The sequence below is a fragment of the Mustela nigripes genome, chromosome 2, assembly GCF_022355385.1.
Source record: "Mustela nigripes isolate SB6536 chromosome 2, MUSNIG.SB6536, whole genome shotgun sequence".
Lineage (NCBI taxonomy): Eukaryota > Metazoa > Chordata > Mammalia > Carnivora > Mustelidae > Mustela > Mustela nigripes.
In genome coordinates this window covers 77,812,110-77,829,462 of record NC_081558.1, presented here as the reverse complement: position 1 = coordinate 77,829,462, position 17,353 = coordinate 77,812,110, and the positions used below count along the sequence as shown (strand labels likewise).

The window sequence follows — 17,353 nt, the reverse complement described above, 5'->3', positions numbered from 1 at the left end:
TGTCACGGGAAGATCGCAGACCCTTCTGATCACATCTGTCCTCCTCTTTGTTGACACTGAAGTGACCACACCCAGTCATACAGAGCACAAGCATCTGGAAAAAAACAGCGCTCTTAGCCTACCAGGTTATCCACTCCTGTCCAGACAGAATAAATTTCTCTGCTTCACACAGCTCTAAGGCTTTTTTAGAAGGAAAAGTCAAAGGTAGACACGTGGCCACCAGAAAGGCCCCTCACAGTGATCGGTACAGAAATATGCTTCTGGGCAGATGAGTGCTCTGTGTCCATGGAGCTCCTTGCCGGCGGTGCCAGCCGAGAGGGCAGTGGGCACGCCAGCTGCAGTGATGACATAGCTACACGAGGGGGTTTTGGAGTTGGCCATGCTGAGTGAGGCCTGAAGGCCCACAGCACCAAGCAGGCGACTTCCTGGTAGCGGGTGTGGCCAGGGTGACCAGCAGAGTTTTCTATGAGGGGCATGCCGGGTGGCACCGGAAGACTGGCATCACGGCCCGGGCTTCTCACCTACAGAAATCCCAACCAGATATCTGGGCGTGGTAGAAATGCCTCCTCTTCCCTGTGACTCTGCCCTTGATCTCCTTCCGGCTGTGTCCACGCTCTCCCCCTTGCAGTTCCCCTCCTGCTCCTCAGATTGGAGCTGCTGGGAGGGAGCTGTGTGAGCAGAGGCTTCGTGGAAGAGGGCCCAACCTGGGTTGGCATCAAACCCAGCCACATGGGAACCGCGTGACATGGGGCTTATGACTGAGCCACGCTGAGCTTCGGTCCCTCATCTATAAAATTGGAATAATATTCACTTGCTAAAGTGTTTGAAAGCTTGAACGTAGGGCCATGGTTAACACTTGACATATACTCAGCATTTCATAAATGGTAGATAGTGCCTTTTTTCTTTTCGTAGACTGTAAGCTCTTAAGAAAAAAATCTTTTTATTCCCCAGTATCTGGCACAGTGCCTAGGACATGAGTAGGTACTCGGTAAATGTTTATTTGAGTCAAATGAATTACTTTTAGCACAAATATTTCTTAAAATTTCTTGTGTCCTGTTTATTATTCCCTAAATAATGTTAGCCCATATTTTGGCTTCTATACTCTTTCAATGAAAGGGCTGCTAGAAGACATTCCACATCCAGAAGGCGGGCAGTGTGCCTCACGTGATGTGAGAGCTCCTTGGAAATCTCCATCTTCCTTCCCAGCTAGATTGATGCCATAGGGACAGGCTGGCTTTGATGACCCACCAAATATGGTTGTTTTTTTTTTCTTCTTCCTTCCAGATTCTTAGAATTTGCACCAGGTATACCCCAGAACAAGACACCATGACATTTTCAGATGGCCTTACCCTAAATCGAACTCAGATGCACAATGCTGGATTTGGTCCTCTGACTGACCTTGTGTTCACCTTTGCCAACCAGCTCCTGCCTTTGGAAATGGATGACACAGAAACAGGCCTTCTCAGTGCCATCTGCTTAATCTGTGGAGGTACCAACTACCTAGAAAACCCTCATGAGATTCCATGAAGAACAACTTGTAATTTATGGGAAATTCCTATCTCCATTTTGGAGTAATTTTGCATGGAGAAAGACATGTGAATAAATAGCCAGGCATGCATGCTAGGGGGTTGTTGCATTTTTCCAAATTGCAAATTAAATGAAGATATTTGGGATCCTTTTGCTCTGAAATACCAAAATGATATTTCTCCAATTGCTACTGGTTCTTTCTAAGGCAGGATCAGACTATTGTAAAATAAATTGCCTAAGAACATTTTAATGATAATGCAAGGGACTTCCTTGTGCCATTTGTGACTGCAGTGGCTTGGACTACAAGTCACTGGGTTGTCCCCCCCCCCCCCCACACACACACCCCTAACTCTTAAAGGACTGGCATAAAATATGGCTTTCTTTGTGTTGACCCCTACTGGCTCACAGGACATTGAATCCTAAGTGGTTAAAAAGTAATGGCTTTAATTACGGGGCCTATTTACCTTGCTTTTAAAACCATCCAGCTGCTCAAGGTTTGGTTGAATTCAGTTCAGTAGTGACATCTCCTGGTCACAAGAAGTAATTTTCTCCCTGTAACAAAGCTACTAGTAATGAGAAAATGTGCTTTTTAACAGCAAGAGGGACATTTTCAAGTATCACTGCTTAAAACATTTGCACGAGTCTTCAAACTGGTATGTGACTGAATCATCAGATTAATTAAGTCATAACGTACTAGGGCCAAGGAAACAAGAAAGGGAAATGGGCAGCAGCCCTCTCTCCTGGCAAGTGCGGAACTCTTTCTGTCCTGATACTGTTTAAAACTTTCTTCCTGGTATCTAGACCGCCAGGACCTTGAGGAACCAACAAAAGTAGATAAGCTACAAGAACCACTGCTGGAAGCACTAAAAATTTATATCAGAAAGAGACGACCCAGCAAGCCTCACATGTTTCCAAAGATCTTAATGAAAATCACAGACCTCCGCAGCATCAGTGCTAAAGGTATGTCTTTAGAGTCTCCATTGTATTCATGAAGTGGTCCTGACCATTTTTTTTTTTTTTAAACTTGATGTTTTCATTCAGGATGTTTGACAATAGCTGCTTTTCTGTTTTTGTTCTGGAATTTATTTCTGATGGAAATCAAAAGGAATAGCATTCACCCTTAAAAACCTCTTATCTTACCCTACTCAATGATCTTAAGAGATTGAGTTTGTAATTCAGGTGACTGGATAGAAAAATTGGTGTTTTGTTTGTTAAGATTTATTTATTAGAGAATGGAGAGAGAGCAGGCGCACAGGCAGAAGAAGGGGCTGAGGGAGAAGAAGAGAGAGAATGCCAAGCAGACTCCCCGCTGAGCATAGAGTCCTACAAGGGGCTAGATTCAGGGACTCGGAGATCACGACATGATCCGAAACTGAGTTGGACACTTAACCAGCCGAGCCACCCACATGCCCCTAGAAAAACTATTTTCAAGAGAATGTATTGACAGCCTTTTCATTTTTCTAATTTAATGCATTTCATTCCTTTTCACACATGCTCTGGTTGACATAAACTTGACTGCAGTTTTTCCTGACCATCCAAACCTCAGGAAAATGAGTAATACTTAGGGCAACTGTTACTGGTGAAGTTTCTCTCTCAAAGCAATGTTGCCATCACTCTCTTGTGTATAGGCAGATTGACTTCTGCACGCTTCTCAGCAAAGGAATTCTTGCCTTCCTGAGAGGTATAGATAATTCTTGCTTAGTGATTTTCAGTTTGTGTGGCAACTTGAGCAATTACAGAAGTGCCTAGAGCCAGAGGACAGTTGAGTGCTAGAGTGGAGTTTTTCTTTTTTCAGAGAGAAAACTCAGCAGCTATCCCCGGTACCAAGTGTGCTTTGTCCCTGAAGACTTGGCTGAGCCAGGGAACAAATGCTCTATTTCAGAAAGTGCCTTAAAAACACGGTAAACTGGTTTGACAAGGAGTCTCAATTCCGGAGCTCCTCCTAAGAGGTTTTCTAAGTGAGCCATTCTGAGTTCATCCCTAGCATGGGATTAAGACTATTTGCAAATAGCAGATACCAGTGCTTGGCCATTATAATTGTGAGGTCTTTGACTTTAAAATCAATGAGGCTGTTTAACTTAATACTGTCATTCTCTATATCTAGCTAGATCAGTGCTAATAGAATTTACTGTGATTATGGAAATATTGTATAATCTGCAATGTCCAATACAAGTAGCCACTAGCCACACGTGGCTCTCAAGCACTTAAAAAGTGGCTAATGCATTTGAGGCACTGTTTTTCCTAATTGTTATTTTAACGAATTTAAATTTAAAATGCCACATGTGGCTGGTGCCTACTGTGCTGGACAGTGGAGTGCTACATCAACTTGATAATCACCACACATTTATTACTTAAGTTACTTCCTTCATTCATGGGTAACTGGTATCCTTGATAACTATCTTATTTTAAGATATGCTCTTTCTGGTCATTTATCAGGAGCTTCTCTTTGTAAGTTATGTTAAATAAATGTAACCTGCTAACCTTCCCTGAAACTGATTCAAGCATGGAATCATCAAGTTTAAGCAAGTCGCCACATCTGCGTTGTTTTCCCAGAGATGAAGTAAAAAATATTTAAATGTCATAAAATCAGAACTGCCTCTCCGAGACCTGGCCAGGGTTCTCGTTCTTGCCATGTCTGCTCAAACTGGCATGGTCTGACCCAGAAATGTGGTCTCAATATGTGCCACCAGTGTTTCCTTCAGTACATGAAGGATATAAGCTTCATTAAGTTGGATTAAGTGAACTTCCTTGAATGGGTCACCCAAGATACCTACCTTAACTGCAGATATCCAAGATACCTACCTTAACGCCAACATATTGTACATAAAAATAGTCAAATTATGAGGGCTTTAAAGGGGAAAAAAAAAATAAGGACAGCATCGGGGATGCATTGGTAGAACAGTTTTCACTGTTTCTAAAGTCAATTAAAGTTGATCCCGAGTTACTCAGCTTAACTCCCTATCTCTATCGGATTTTATTATTTCTCTTTAAAAGGTGCAGAACGTGTAATTACCTTGAAAATGGAAATTCCTGGATCAATGCCACCTCTCATTCAGGAAATGCTGGAGAATTCTGAAGGACATGAACCCTTGACCCCAAGTTCAAGTGGGAACCCAGTGGAGCACAGTCCCAGCACCTCACCCAGCTCAGTGGAAAACAGCGGTGTCAGTCAGTCACCACTGGTGCAATAAGACACTTTCCAGCTACTTCAAACATTCCCCTGTACCTTCAGTTCCAGGATTTAAAATGCAAGGAAAAAAAAACATTTTTACTGCTGCTTAGTTTTTGGACTGAAAATATATTAAAACTCAAGAAGGACCAAGAAGTTTTCATATGTATCAATATATACTCTTCACTGTCTAACTTACCTAAAAATACAAACTTTTTCAATTCTAAAAATCAGCCATTTCGTGCAACCAGAAACTAGTTAAAAGCTTCTATTTTCCTCTTTGAACACTCAAGATTGCATGGCAAAGACCCAGTCAAAATGATTTACCCCGGTTAAGTTTCTGAAGACTTTGTACATACAGAAGTATGGCTCTGTTCTTTCTATACTGTATGTTTGGTGCTTTCCTATTGCCTTGCATACTCAGAATAACCAAGACACCAAGGTTGTGAAACAGACTACTGTACGTGTCCAGCTAAGAAAGGCTCAAAAAAATAACTGTCTTGCTTTCACAGAGCAATCAGGACATCAAGGTAAGGAAAGGGGACTGTTGTACAGTATGACAAGATAAAGCTAGAGATAATTCTAATTTAGTTAGTACGGAAGCTTGTCCTTGCTCTTTTTGACGCTCTCAAACTGCGTCTTCTATTTCATGTTGCCCAGTAAAAAGATACAAATTCACTGCACTAGCAGAAGAGAATTCTGTATCAGTGTAACTGCCAGTTCAGTTAATCAGATGTCATTTGTTCGATTGTTAATGTCACTTTAACAGTGGTTTATTACTTAATGACATAACTACACAATTTAAAAAAAAAAAAAAAAAAAGATACATTTTTACAGTAATGGTAGCCTCCAAGGCAGAAACACTTTTCAGTGTTAGTAAGTTTTTTGTTTACCTATTCACAAGCCATTAGGGAAATTTCATGGGATAATTAGCAGACTGGTCTACCACCCATACCATGTAACTCCAGTGTCCTTTCTGATGCATGCCTGCTACGGAGGGTTTTTTCTAGCCTCCTTGATGCCCAGAGGCTAATATGAACTCCCAAAGGCATGGACAGAGAATCTGCATCCTTTGACCTTGTTCGATCACTATGAAGCAGAGTGAAAGCTGTGGTAGAGTGGTTAACAAATACAAGTGTCAGCTTCTTAGTTCTCATTTAAGCACTAGTGGAATTTTTTTTTTTTTTTTATATATTAGCAAGTCTGTGATGTACTTTCACTGGCTCTGTTTGTACATTGAGATTGTTTAACAATGCTTTCTATGTTCATATACTGTTTACCTTTTTCCATGGAGTCTCCTGGCAAAGAATAAAATATATTTATTTTAAAAGTGTATGGGAGCTTTTACTACACTTTCATCTTTAGTAAAGACACAGAGTACACAGTTCCATTTTTAATGTTTAAATTTCATTTCAAAAAGCAGGTCTGTAGTCTGCAACCATGACAATTAAAATCTGTGCTAATGCACGGCAGTCTATAACAAGTCTACAAGCCAATCAGACAGTACATGACATTTCAATGAGTAAAAAAGAGCATAAAACTGTATGTGTAAGAACAAAATGTTAAAAGGCCTACCACAATAATAAAAAACCATCAATTACATCATCACATTAAAATAAGCCAGATGTACAAAAGTCTGAGACAGAAAAGACAAAAGGACAAACACAATTTATCTGTTGAAAATGTTTCTGTGCTCTTTGGGCACTTAATTAAACATTGCAAAATCAACATCTTCTTCTTCATCAGACTCTGCAAAATATTTTACTTCTTTCCTAGCCCTACCGGTCCGTGGCAGAGAAGGTGGTTCAGAAGTGAAGTCTGATGGGAAGATGTCCACATCTGAATCCTGATCAAAAGATGTTTTCTTCAGTTTCTAGACAGGTTAAAAAAAAAAAAAAAAAAAAAAGTTAAAATGAATTATTATTCCTTACACTCCACTTACATTTGAAAAATATTGCAAATAATGAGGTTACTAAAATCAGAGTTTAAACGCTGACTGAAGTATACAACCAGTTATCTAATCCTTTTTCCCCTTTATAAAAATAAATCTAATAATCAGCCACCTGGTAGTCTCCTACCTTTTCTGAACATCTATATTGCCAAGCATATGCAATGTCGAGATAATAAAAATTTTTTGTAAGTACCTATCAATTCATGAAAGGAAAACAAGACTTATGTGCAATACAGAGTACACCCTGTATAAAAATCAGGGAGGAGTCATCAAGATGGACAAGAGGCATGGATGATGACTGCGTGGAGAAAGTTCAAGGTGGAGAGCAACACAAAGCTAAAATCTCTCTGTATTTTTAAGTTCTGAGAGGAAAAGAGAGAGGTGGATATTTGAGGGGTTTTTGTTACCCTAAAATGATTGAAAATTAGCCATAGTCAAATGAATTCAAGTTAAAAAAAGAGAAAAATCAAAGTAGGCCAAGTAAATCCTAGTTAAAAAGAAATTGCATTTGGACTGAAAAATAGTATTTCAGACAGGTAGCATATAACTTCTACAGCTCACTGGATGAAACAGATTCTTAAATAAGTAGGCTAATTTATGCCATACTCTTATCCAAGGAATAGTCCAGATTATATAGATTTTATACTTGGATAATTCTTTAACCATATACAAAACCTCCTATGTATCAGACAGGCTAGGTTTAAAGCTATTAAAAGACATTCACAGTAATAAGCCAACAAAGCCAGTTATAGATCATCATAAAGCAATGCATTAAGAAGGTCCTCCTAATTACCTTGCTTGTTGTTTTGGATGTTTTCCTGCCAGGGTTATAATCACCTTCATTTTCAGAGCCAGATGCTTTCCTTTTCTTTGCCCCTCGGCCTTTACCTTAAAATAACATAAAGGTTTTTTTTTTTCCCCCTCTCAAGGTTAAGTGCAATATAACAAATACATGCCACAACATTACACTTCACTTCTTTGGCATGTCCCAATCAGTACTGCAATCCTGTTCTCTAAATGAGATAAAAATGTTTTGGCAGCATCATTTCAGTTCTGGGATGATATGACTAAAGAGTATTTCACAAATACATTTAAAAATAGTTGGAAGGTCCTGGTGACAAATTTAAATGACCAAGTCCCTGATACACAAGAGAAAACACTGGCATTTTAAACATGTAGTCCTTGCGCCTGAAAAAAAAAAAAAGTCTTCAAAGAGTGCTTTCTAACTTGTGATTTAAAAAAAATGATAAATTTTAAAAAATTAGTTTCTAATTTGTCATAGACTAGTACCTTTAAAATTATAAACTGAATTACTAAAAAGTAATACAGTAGTACCAATTTTATATTTGAATGTGTACTCAAAATTTTACTTATCACACATTAGTAACAACTATTCTAAGATGCACAGTCTTAGAATAAACCCCCAGTATTAATCATGTATTTGACCAATAATTGGTCAAATCCATGTTCCTTCTCAGACTCCGAAGTACCACACACAGCTTATTACTGTTATTTTTATTTATTTATTTATTTATTTATTTTTGCCATCTACCTAACCCCTTATTCTCATTGGAAGAAGGGGGAAAGGTAACATGCAAATGGTAACAAAATAGTCTCCATCCTACAATGATGCTAGATACCACTAGTGCAATTCTAAATTTTAAAAATTCCTTAAGAGCTATGACTAACTAGACTGTACTAGTAAAGACAACCTAAACGACCTTGGGATGTTTATCAGATAAATCGATGAAATGGCACTTGTCAATCTGTCAAAGTTTTCAACCATGCATACCATACATAATGACCGCCTCAGTCACTGTTCCTTTTTGCCCCTATTCTCTCTTCTTTCCATGTAGGTCTGTATATCTCCTTATCCCAACTACCACCTTAATATCTGGCAATATCTGTGGATTAGATAGAATGTTGAACGGCAACCCTTAAAAAAAATATTATATTTTAAAAAGCACCTTTGAAGACTTTCTAGATTCTGAAGAAAAAGAGGGGGTACCAGGGAAAACTCATGTTGGTGACCTTACAGGTCCCTGAGTATAGGAATTCCATTTCCTAGATGAGCAAAAAGCTCATCTCCAAGTCCTAGCTCTAATCAGAGTCACTCTCTAGTTGGTTGGGAGTCCTCATCTGACTTTAATTAGACACAGTCAGCCTGGGGTGGGGGTTCTTTGAACCATTCTTAGCTGTGCAAGTTGTTTACTTCACCTCTTTGAGTCTCAATTCCCTGATTTATAAAATAAAGTACTAGACTTCCTCTGGACTTTAATTCAGCACGGATTCTTAGACACATTGCTTACTGAGGAGGAAAGCAATTTAAAACAAAATGGGGGGTGCCTGGGTAGCTCAGTGGGTTAAAGCCTCTGCCTTCGGCTCAGGTCATGATCCCAGGGTCCTGGGATCGAGCCCCGGATCAGGCTCTCTGCTCAGCCGGGAGCCTGCTTCCTCCTCTCTCTCTCTACTTGTGATTTCTGTCAAATAAATAAATAAAATCTTTATAAAAAAAAAAAATAGGTACACAGTCCCTCTAAATTCAATGAGTAGAAGAGACTTTTTTCCACATGGCATAAATCAGGGTAACGTAATCTTTACCTTTTAGGGGTGTAGTCTTCTTTGGAATGCCAAATTCTGAATCTGAATCAGAGTTGATAGGCTCTACTTTTTTCTGTTTAGGGGCTCTCTTGGGCTTAGCAGTTGTATCTGAAGATGGTTTGCCTAGTAAGCAAATTTCCATTTCATAAATCAATGTAATATATTTACCAACAAACCACACTCAGTGAATCCTGTAACAATGGAATTTCTTACTGCCGATCTGAAATTGAGTAGCCTTAAATAACAAAATGGTTTCTTTCACTTGGTGCCAGTATAAAGGCAAATAATTTCTCATAGATGACAAAATGTTTTATTTAATTATGAATAATTTGTCTTTTGATATTTCAAGTGAGATTATTTTAAGCAAAGGCCATTATAGTGAACCAAGCAGTAACTTTTTAAAAGCAGTAGTAAAACTATAGGATAGTCATGACAAAAAAGTAACATATTTGACATTAATTACAACTCAAGTATAATCACATTAAGTCCTAACTTCTAAAATGTTTTAGAGGAAAACAGACACACACATTTTTATAGGGCCCTTAAATACCATGAACAGAAGCTGATTCGCTTCCACCCAAAAGCTGAAATCCAGACATGGCACTTTTATATGGAAAAAAATATGAAGGTTCCAGGTAAGTACACAATAAACCCAAAGGCCTTTGTTTTTATGAATTTTGTTTTTAAAATAGACCTTTTTTTCAGATTTACAGTCTATGAGAAAACTGTGATAAATCAGTATTTACTTGTGCGATTAGTAAAACCTACTTTGGGGGAAGAAAAAAGCATTACACTAACCAGACTTTTCTATTTAAAACAAACAGGCTAATTATATGGAAATGTATTCCCAGGCCCAATCTGAGATGCTAGGGTGAAGGCCCCTCATTCGAACGGCAAGTAGCAGTGATAGCCACAGATTTTGTGGCTTCCCCCTAAGTCCTTATGACTAAATGTACCACCAGAGCCACATGGCAGGCAGTTCCTAGCACGAGTATAGGCTTGATATAGCCATGTGTTCCAGAAACCACCTTTTTTCTTCATTAGAGTTTGCAGGCTTGCAGTGTTAGGCAGCACTTAAAACTCTACCACGCAAATTCAAGTCAGGTTATCTGAGTACTATGAGTTTTTTGCTATAATCCACTGGAGCTACAGAATTTAACTTGTACAGTAATATATGTAATTTGGAGTTAATATAGATGACCTCCCAGAGGGATGGAATGCATCCTCTTCTTGAAGTGGTATTTGTAGTTTTAGAAGAGGCTAGAGGAAAACTGAGGGCTTCAACTATTTCACACGGGGATCACCCACGCAACTGACACAGGGCTAGTTCAACTACTGGTGAAATAAGCAAATAGGACAGGTGGTGTATGCTAGCCTTTTAGCTAATACTCCTCTCGAATTCATTAGGTTAAAGAGAAGTAGAGGAGCTTGATGAAGGAAACAGGTTGATACGTTCAAAGAAGTAAGACAGCTCCCAGGTTTTCAGGGTAGTTACAAAATGCTCACATGAAGACAATTTTAAAAAAAGATGCATGAAGGGAAAGTAGGGCCTGTCTCATGAGCTCCCCAGAAGCAAAGCAGAGACTCAAGTACAAGTATTTATTTAGGAAGTAAAAAAAAAGTTTAAAAATGAGATGTGAAGACAGAAACCTGTCATCCCTCTGAGGGCTTATCTCTGAGCTTCTCTTACCATAAGCAATTCCTGAGTTACTGTAAAACACATATCCCAGAGTTAGCCTATCCGAGAGGCAAAAGCACTAATGTATTTGTAAACCAGCTTTTCTCAATCACTGGTAAAGGGTGGCTGGGGTGGGAAATATGAACACTCCAACAGAGTAACAAAGTTCTAATGCAAAGAAATATAGATCCTGGTGTATTGAAGTGCTATGGGAAGAGTACCTGATGTGTTGGCCAGAGAAGCTTCTATAGCTCATTAGTTCATTTCTTACCATGGTCCTAGTGCAATCAAAATTAAGTTGGGATTTTTGTTGCTGTTCTGCTATATCTAATACATGTCTGAGTCTACAATGGTACTGTGTATTTTACATTTGTAAGGTACTGAAAAGATAGTCCATACTGTATGTTTATTTACTTGCTGTGTAAGGAACACCTATCTTTTTAAACACAAAGCACTAATACTAACCTCCTTCAAAATTACCAGGAGTATGTATGTACCTTGATACTAATAACAGATTCATTAATTAAGTCAAATCAACTTGTATTTATGGACAACCTAAGGTTGTGGATAAGAATGAAGCTCTATGACACAAAAAGAACCTCCGCTGAACTGACCAATCATTCCAAATGAGGCATTAAGATATGTCCTACATAGATAACAACGGCTACTAGCAAGACAAAATTTTAATCTATTTTATAACCTAACAACTACAGGAGACCTTACTAGAAAGTTATCTTCAGTATCAATGAATGGGATTATTTTATAATTACAACAGCTTTAGAATGAGATCTTATACACATTTTAATAATTACCTCATATGGTTAGAAAACAAGAGGAAGTCTCCTTACATGCGTTTATAGTATTTTCTACTGAAGTCCAAGTGCAGTTTCAAATTATATTAAATTTTCTTTAATATCAACTTTGTATCATTTATGCAATGTTTAACAACATTAAATAAGTACATACCCTTTTTAGCAGCTACAGTTTTACTTGGAACCTTATCTGTTTGTTTCAGACCAAATGATGGTGAAAATACAGAGGCAGAATCTTCTTCATTACTGTCAAATTTAGCTGAATCTAAAAATTACAAAGTTTTTAGGTAAAGAGATTTTATAAGGACCACTTAATAGTTAAATTTTGATTCTTTGTACTGATGACTTCTCTTTAGCTAGAGAATTGAGCTTATGAATTTCTACTTTGTGATCATACAGTCCATAATAAACAGCTGAAAGCAAAAAAATAGCAATGTCATATTTCACGTTAACTCTATTTTAAAACAATATAGAAATGCATAAAGTAATAAAAATTCTTAATAGTCCCAAATGTTCATCATTTAAAATATAAATGACCAACTCAAAAATAAGGATTTATTTTAAAATGGAATACTAAAAAGTTCTCACTGTGATTATTGTAATATCTACACATCTAACACTACTAACCATTTCAGGAAGATCAGTAATAATGTTCAGAGCTGAGAATACTAACAACTTTAAATCATTAAAGGTCAGTTTAAAAGGCAGGTAGGCTTACTTTCAGTTTACTTTTACACTCAATTAACTAAGCAGTTCCTCCCTCCCTTTCTCCCTCCGTCCCTCCCTCTGTCAAATGAAAACAGGGACTCTCAAAATATCGACTTGGATGTGATAGGTTTTTGTTTCTGTTTTTGTTTTAAGATTTTACTTATTTATTTGAGAGAGAGAGAACAAGAGTGAGGGAGCATGAGAGGGTAAGGTCAGAGGGAGAAGCAGACCCCCGCTGAGCAGGATGCCTGATGCAGGACTCAATTCTGGGACTCCAGGATCAAGACCTGAGCTGAAGACAGTCGCTCAACCAACTAAGCCACCCAGGCGCCCTGGATGTGATAGTTTTATACAAATGTTTTGACATGCTGTCAAAAATGCCTATCTATATTCACAGAACATATACAAGATCTAGGTCTGTCTGCATGCGCGCGCGCGTGTGTGTGTGTACAAGACTGTTAAGTCTACATAGATTGTTTTGACCTTAAAAATTTCACACACAGGGTGCCTGGGTGGCTCAGTGGGTTAAAGCCTCTGCCTTTGGCCCAGGTCCTGATCCCAGGGTCCTGGGATTGAGTCCCGCATAGGGTTCTCTGCTCAGCAGGGAGCCTGCTTCTCCGTCTCTCTCTGCCTGGCTCTCTGCCTACTTGTGATCTCTGTCAAATAAATAAAATCTTTAAAAAAAATTTTTGCACACAAAAATATAGGGAATAGAAAGCATATACCCCAATTAAATTTGCTTCAGTGAAGGGTTCAGTCTTTAAGTTACTACAGTTTAACATTACAAATCTGAATATTAGTCCCTGTAGTTTTTAAAAAACCGTCACATATATACTCGTATTGCCATGAAAATCAAATTTCATGTCCCAATATTTCTTTCTCTTTTTCTTTATTAAAACATTATATTCACATCCATACACTTCATACACACATCTACCTGCTCACCTAAATGGTTCCATATTGCCTATCTGACCAAGTAACTGGTACTTACCTCAGGAAAAGTAAATAAACTTTATTATGATGAGGGAAATGTACAAAAACAATTTCTACTTATAAAAAGTCCAGAGCAATAACATAGTAACCAATGAAAGACCAAATGGGCATACCATCTTCTGACTTCTGAGAGTACGAAGGAAATGAGAAGAGATTCCCAAAATCTTGACTTTTTTTGTCATGTGAAGATTTTCTATCAGAAAGAAAAATTTAAACAACCACAATATAATTTAAACAACCACAATTATAATTCTCTTTGTTAAAGACAGGGCAATCAAATTCTTTTTTTCTGTCTCATATGCACAGGTGTGCACACATACACACAGAGAGACACCAGAAAAGCCAATGATTTAATGTAAGAGAATGGAAGTTGAACGAAAGTTATTCAAAATACCGCTACATTACATTTTATGATTAACAGAACTGTTCCAGAATTCAACATCAGTAAATCATTGCCAAAAACCTAAGGAGACTGTCTGAATCTCTGTCAAAGTCATCAGTAATCCTATTTCTGATCCTAGACTGCATATGATAAAACACTTCTTTAAACAGATAATAAAGCACTTCCTTTAAAAATCTGAAATAAGCTGTTGGGATGAGCAATGCATGTTATATGCAATAATGAAGAAAAAACACTACAAAAAAAACTTATGATGTACTGTCTGTTGACTAACTGAACATAATAAAAAAATTTAAAAAAATAAAATTTGAAATAGCTCACAAACTTCACATTCTACACATTACCGTTTAATACTCTCTAGTAATAATAATAATAATAAATGAAAAATCAATCAAGGCCAAAGTTAAGGAAAAAAATTAAACCTCCCAGTTGTAAAGTTTTAGTGACTTCTCCAAACCATGTTGTCGGACTATGTCCCATAGGCCTACTGTCTGTTTTTATAAACAAAGTTTTACTGGAACACAGCTGCCCTTGTTCATTTACATATTGTTTGTGGCTCCTTTCTTGCTAAAATGGCAACACTGAGTAGGGTGTTGTGTATACAAGATAGTTAAGTATACATATAGACTTAGTACTTAGTTAAGTCTACATAGACAGAGACCATATGGCCTGTAAAGCCTGAAATATTTTCTGTAGAGCCCTTTATGAGGAAAAAAAAAACCTGGCAGTCCATGCTATGAGATATAGCAACAGTTCAGTAAACAGCTGCAGTATTACCCAGTCTTTTTCCTTTGTGAAGAGGACCTTACCTCGAATGATGGTAAATTCTTAGACACAGCTTACCAGGAGATCTTTTAATAGATGTCTAAATAACTAACTGCACCACATAACTGAATAGTAGTTGCTTCCTTACTTACTCTGGAGTAGCTTTTGATTTGCCTGGTGAAAATGTATATTCATCTTTATCTAGGCCATCTGAAGGAATAAATTCATCTTCCCCATCATTTGTTATAGGAGATGCTTTAACTTTCAACTCCTCTAAATCATTATTATCATCATCATCATCAGCATCATCATCCTCTTCCTCTGAGAAATCAAATGTGTACTTAGGCCTTTCCGCTAGGAGAAAAATAAAAGCGAAGGTTAAACTCAAATCCAACTTTATCTACGTGACATACTATGAATAATCATTTGAAAAATATTCCAGCTATCTCTAACACAAGAGAAAAAAGAAAAAGACAAGCATTCAGGGTTGGGGGGGACCGGGGTGGGGGGAGGCCAAAAACTTTGTGGCCTCAATTACTTTGGTAATGTTAAGTGTTCATCCTGGACTATGAGAGGAGAACATAAATGAGATTATTAGGGTGCTGTTTGTCATACTTAAATATTAACTCAGAAATAGTGGTGAATATAGGCCATTGTAAAAGTGATTACTAAGATTTCCCATTTCTACAATGATAAAAGACCAATTTTACTAGTCTTAGTGCTAAACTTCCTTTTAACCTCTTGCATAAAAACTTCTATCTTGTATTCAGTTTCACTAAGAAATGACAGACAGTAATTCTTCAGATGAATGAGAATAAAGTTAAGACCTGAGCATATTACTAAAACAATAATTTAATATAAAGCATAAAATGGTACCAACTATGGGGGAGGCACATTGGTATAATGCAAATAACTTTTATAATTTCTAGCATATATTATGGAATAAAATTTTTAAAACATTTGGGTGCTATGTAATTTTATACTTCATTTTAGATGTATGAAAAGGCCTAATTACAATTTTGAAGCACTTAATAAATTAATTTTCACATAACTTATTACTCATGTTAATTCACCTACATTGTACTATCTATGCACACTGGGAAAAGAAAGTAAATCACTGGTGATTAGAGAACCAAAGAATTTAAGGCCTGACATATAATCTAAAAAGTATCTTCCAGAGGTAAAATAACCATAATATGGTATCATTCATTTTAAGTAAATTAGGGCTTAATAAAATTTGAGAAGAAATCGATAAAACAGGACACTCAATTTTTAAGTACTTGCAGACTTCAAATTAATGAATATTCAGAAAGGATAAAACTGGGTACTTAACAATATAGAATAACAAAATGGTATCTTTATCCTAACTCTAGCACTGCAGTTATATAAATTTATGTGATGTGCATGGAATCAGACTCCTAAAGTAGGAGGAAATTTTTCATGGGGGGGGGGGGGAGTGAAACAAACAAAACTACAAAGCACTTCTATTGATATATCACTGTTAGTTTAACCAAGGTACATTTTTACCAAACATCTTCAAACTATGGAGGGAATATAACCCAAACATTCTAATAAAAATCAATAAGAAAAATCGTTCTAAAGTGAATCAAGTTATGTCTAACACTGCTAAAAACCTTATTCTGTAAAGCAATTTTGTCTTCATGAGCTGTAACTTCTGAAATACTAACAATTTAGTACTTCAATAGCATCGATAATACTACTAACTTATATGAGTAATATTAACTTGGTCCAACTATAATATACAATAGAATAAATATAAAATGTATCAAAATACCAGCTGCTCTCCTAAGTAAAGAATCTCTTGGAATAACCACAGGTTCTGTTTCTTCCAGGTCACTTTCTGACTTGGATTCATCATCTGACCAAGGATTCCGTTTCTTCACTTTCTTTGCACTGGATTTACCAGAGGATGTAGGTGTTTTTCTCACCCTGGTACCTAAAAACAAAACAATAAAATATGTATCAATACTTGTACAAATATCATTAGTAAAAATAAAACTTAATAATGAAAGGTTAATTATAAAATAACAAATGTCCATGAAAATTGAGAAATTACATTAACCATTAGAAGAAAAAACAGTTTAAGGGAGAAAAAAAAATAACCTAGTAATGCCCTGTACATATATATTTTTCTCTCACAAAAAACTTTATAACTTGGGATGCCTGGGTGGCTCAGTGGGTTAAGCCGCTGCCTTCGGCTCAGGTCATGATCTCAGGGTCCTGGGATCGAGTCCCGCATCGGGCTCTCTGCTCAGCAGGGAGCCTGCTTCCTCCTCTCTCTCTCTGCCTGCCTCTCTGCCTACTTGTAATCTCTCTGTCAAATAAATAAATAAAATCTAAAAAAAAAAAAAAAAAAAAAAAAAAACTTTATAACAATTCCTCACCAGGTTCCTTTTTTTCCCTTTTGGGTTTGGGACCTTTATTTACAGGAGCTGACGAGATCAATGCCTCTTCTCCAGTACCCTCTACCGGTGTTCCACTAAATTCTTCATCAAATTCTACTTTTACCGCTGTGGTATCAAGATCACCCTACACATTAAACAAATAAGCAAATAAATAACCAGAAATAAAAATAAAAATTAACGCCATACATTTTAGAGATATAATTCCAGCCATAGGTCACTTCTTGATATAACTAAAAAAACAATAAAATGTGATTCACTGAGGTCCAAACAGGACTTTGATCAGACCATGTTTTACTTTATTATCTATAGCAAATGATACTGCT

At 37.1% G+C, this 17,353-nt stretch overlaps 2 protein-coding genes across 4 annotated transcripts in view; one reads left to right on the top strand and one right to left on the bottom strand.

Moving 5' to 3' along the window:
* RARB (retinoic acid receptor beta) overlaps positions 1 to 6,029 on the top strand; it is a 165,961-nt gene extending 159,932 nt beyond the window's left edge. For both annotated transcript variants that reach the window (XM_059390835.1, XM_059390836.1), the window contains exons 6-8: positions 1,285 to 1,489; positions 2,329 to 2,487; positions 4,522 to 6,029. In XM_059390835.1, coding sequence (XP_059246818.1) covers positions 1,285 to 1,489; positions 2,329 to 2,487; positions 4,522 to 4,718 — 561 coding nt within the window. In that variant the 3' untranslated portion in view covers positions 4,719 to 6,029. The remainder of the gene's footprint in view (positions 1 to 1,284; positions 1,490 to 2,328; positions 2,488 to 4,521) is intronic.
* A 47-nt stretch (positions 6,030 to 6,076) lies between these two features.
* The window catches only part of TOP2B (DNA topoisomerase II beta), a 59,213-nt gene continuing 47,936 nt past the window's right edge, over positions 6,077 to 17,353 (bottom strand). For both annotated transcript variants that reach the window (XM_059390833.1, XM_059390834.1), the window contains exons 29-36: positions 17,010 to 17,154; positions 16,400 to 16,561; positions 14,757 to 14,958; positions 13,553 to 13,632; positions 11,893 to 12,003; positions 9,249 to 9,371; positions 7,441 to 7,535; positions 6,077 to 6,569 (exon numbers count right to left, since the gene is read on the bottom strand). In XM_059390833.1, coding sequence (XP_059246816.1) covers positions 6,402 to 6,569; positions 7,441 to 7,535; positions 9,249 to 9,371; positions 11,893 to 12,003; positions 13,553 to 13,632; positions 14,757 to 14,958; positions 16,400 to 16,561; positions 17,010 to 17,154 — 1,086 coding nt within the window. In that variant the 3' untranslated portion in view covers positions 6,077 to 6,401. The remainder of the gene's footprint in view (positions 6,570 to 7,440; positions 7,536 to 9,248; positions 9,372 to 11,892; positions 12,004 to 13,552; positions 13,633 to 14,756; positions 14,959 to 16,399; positions 16,562 to 17,009; positions 17,155 to 17,353) is intronic.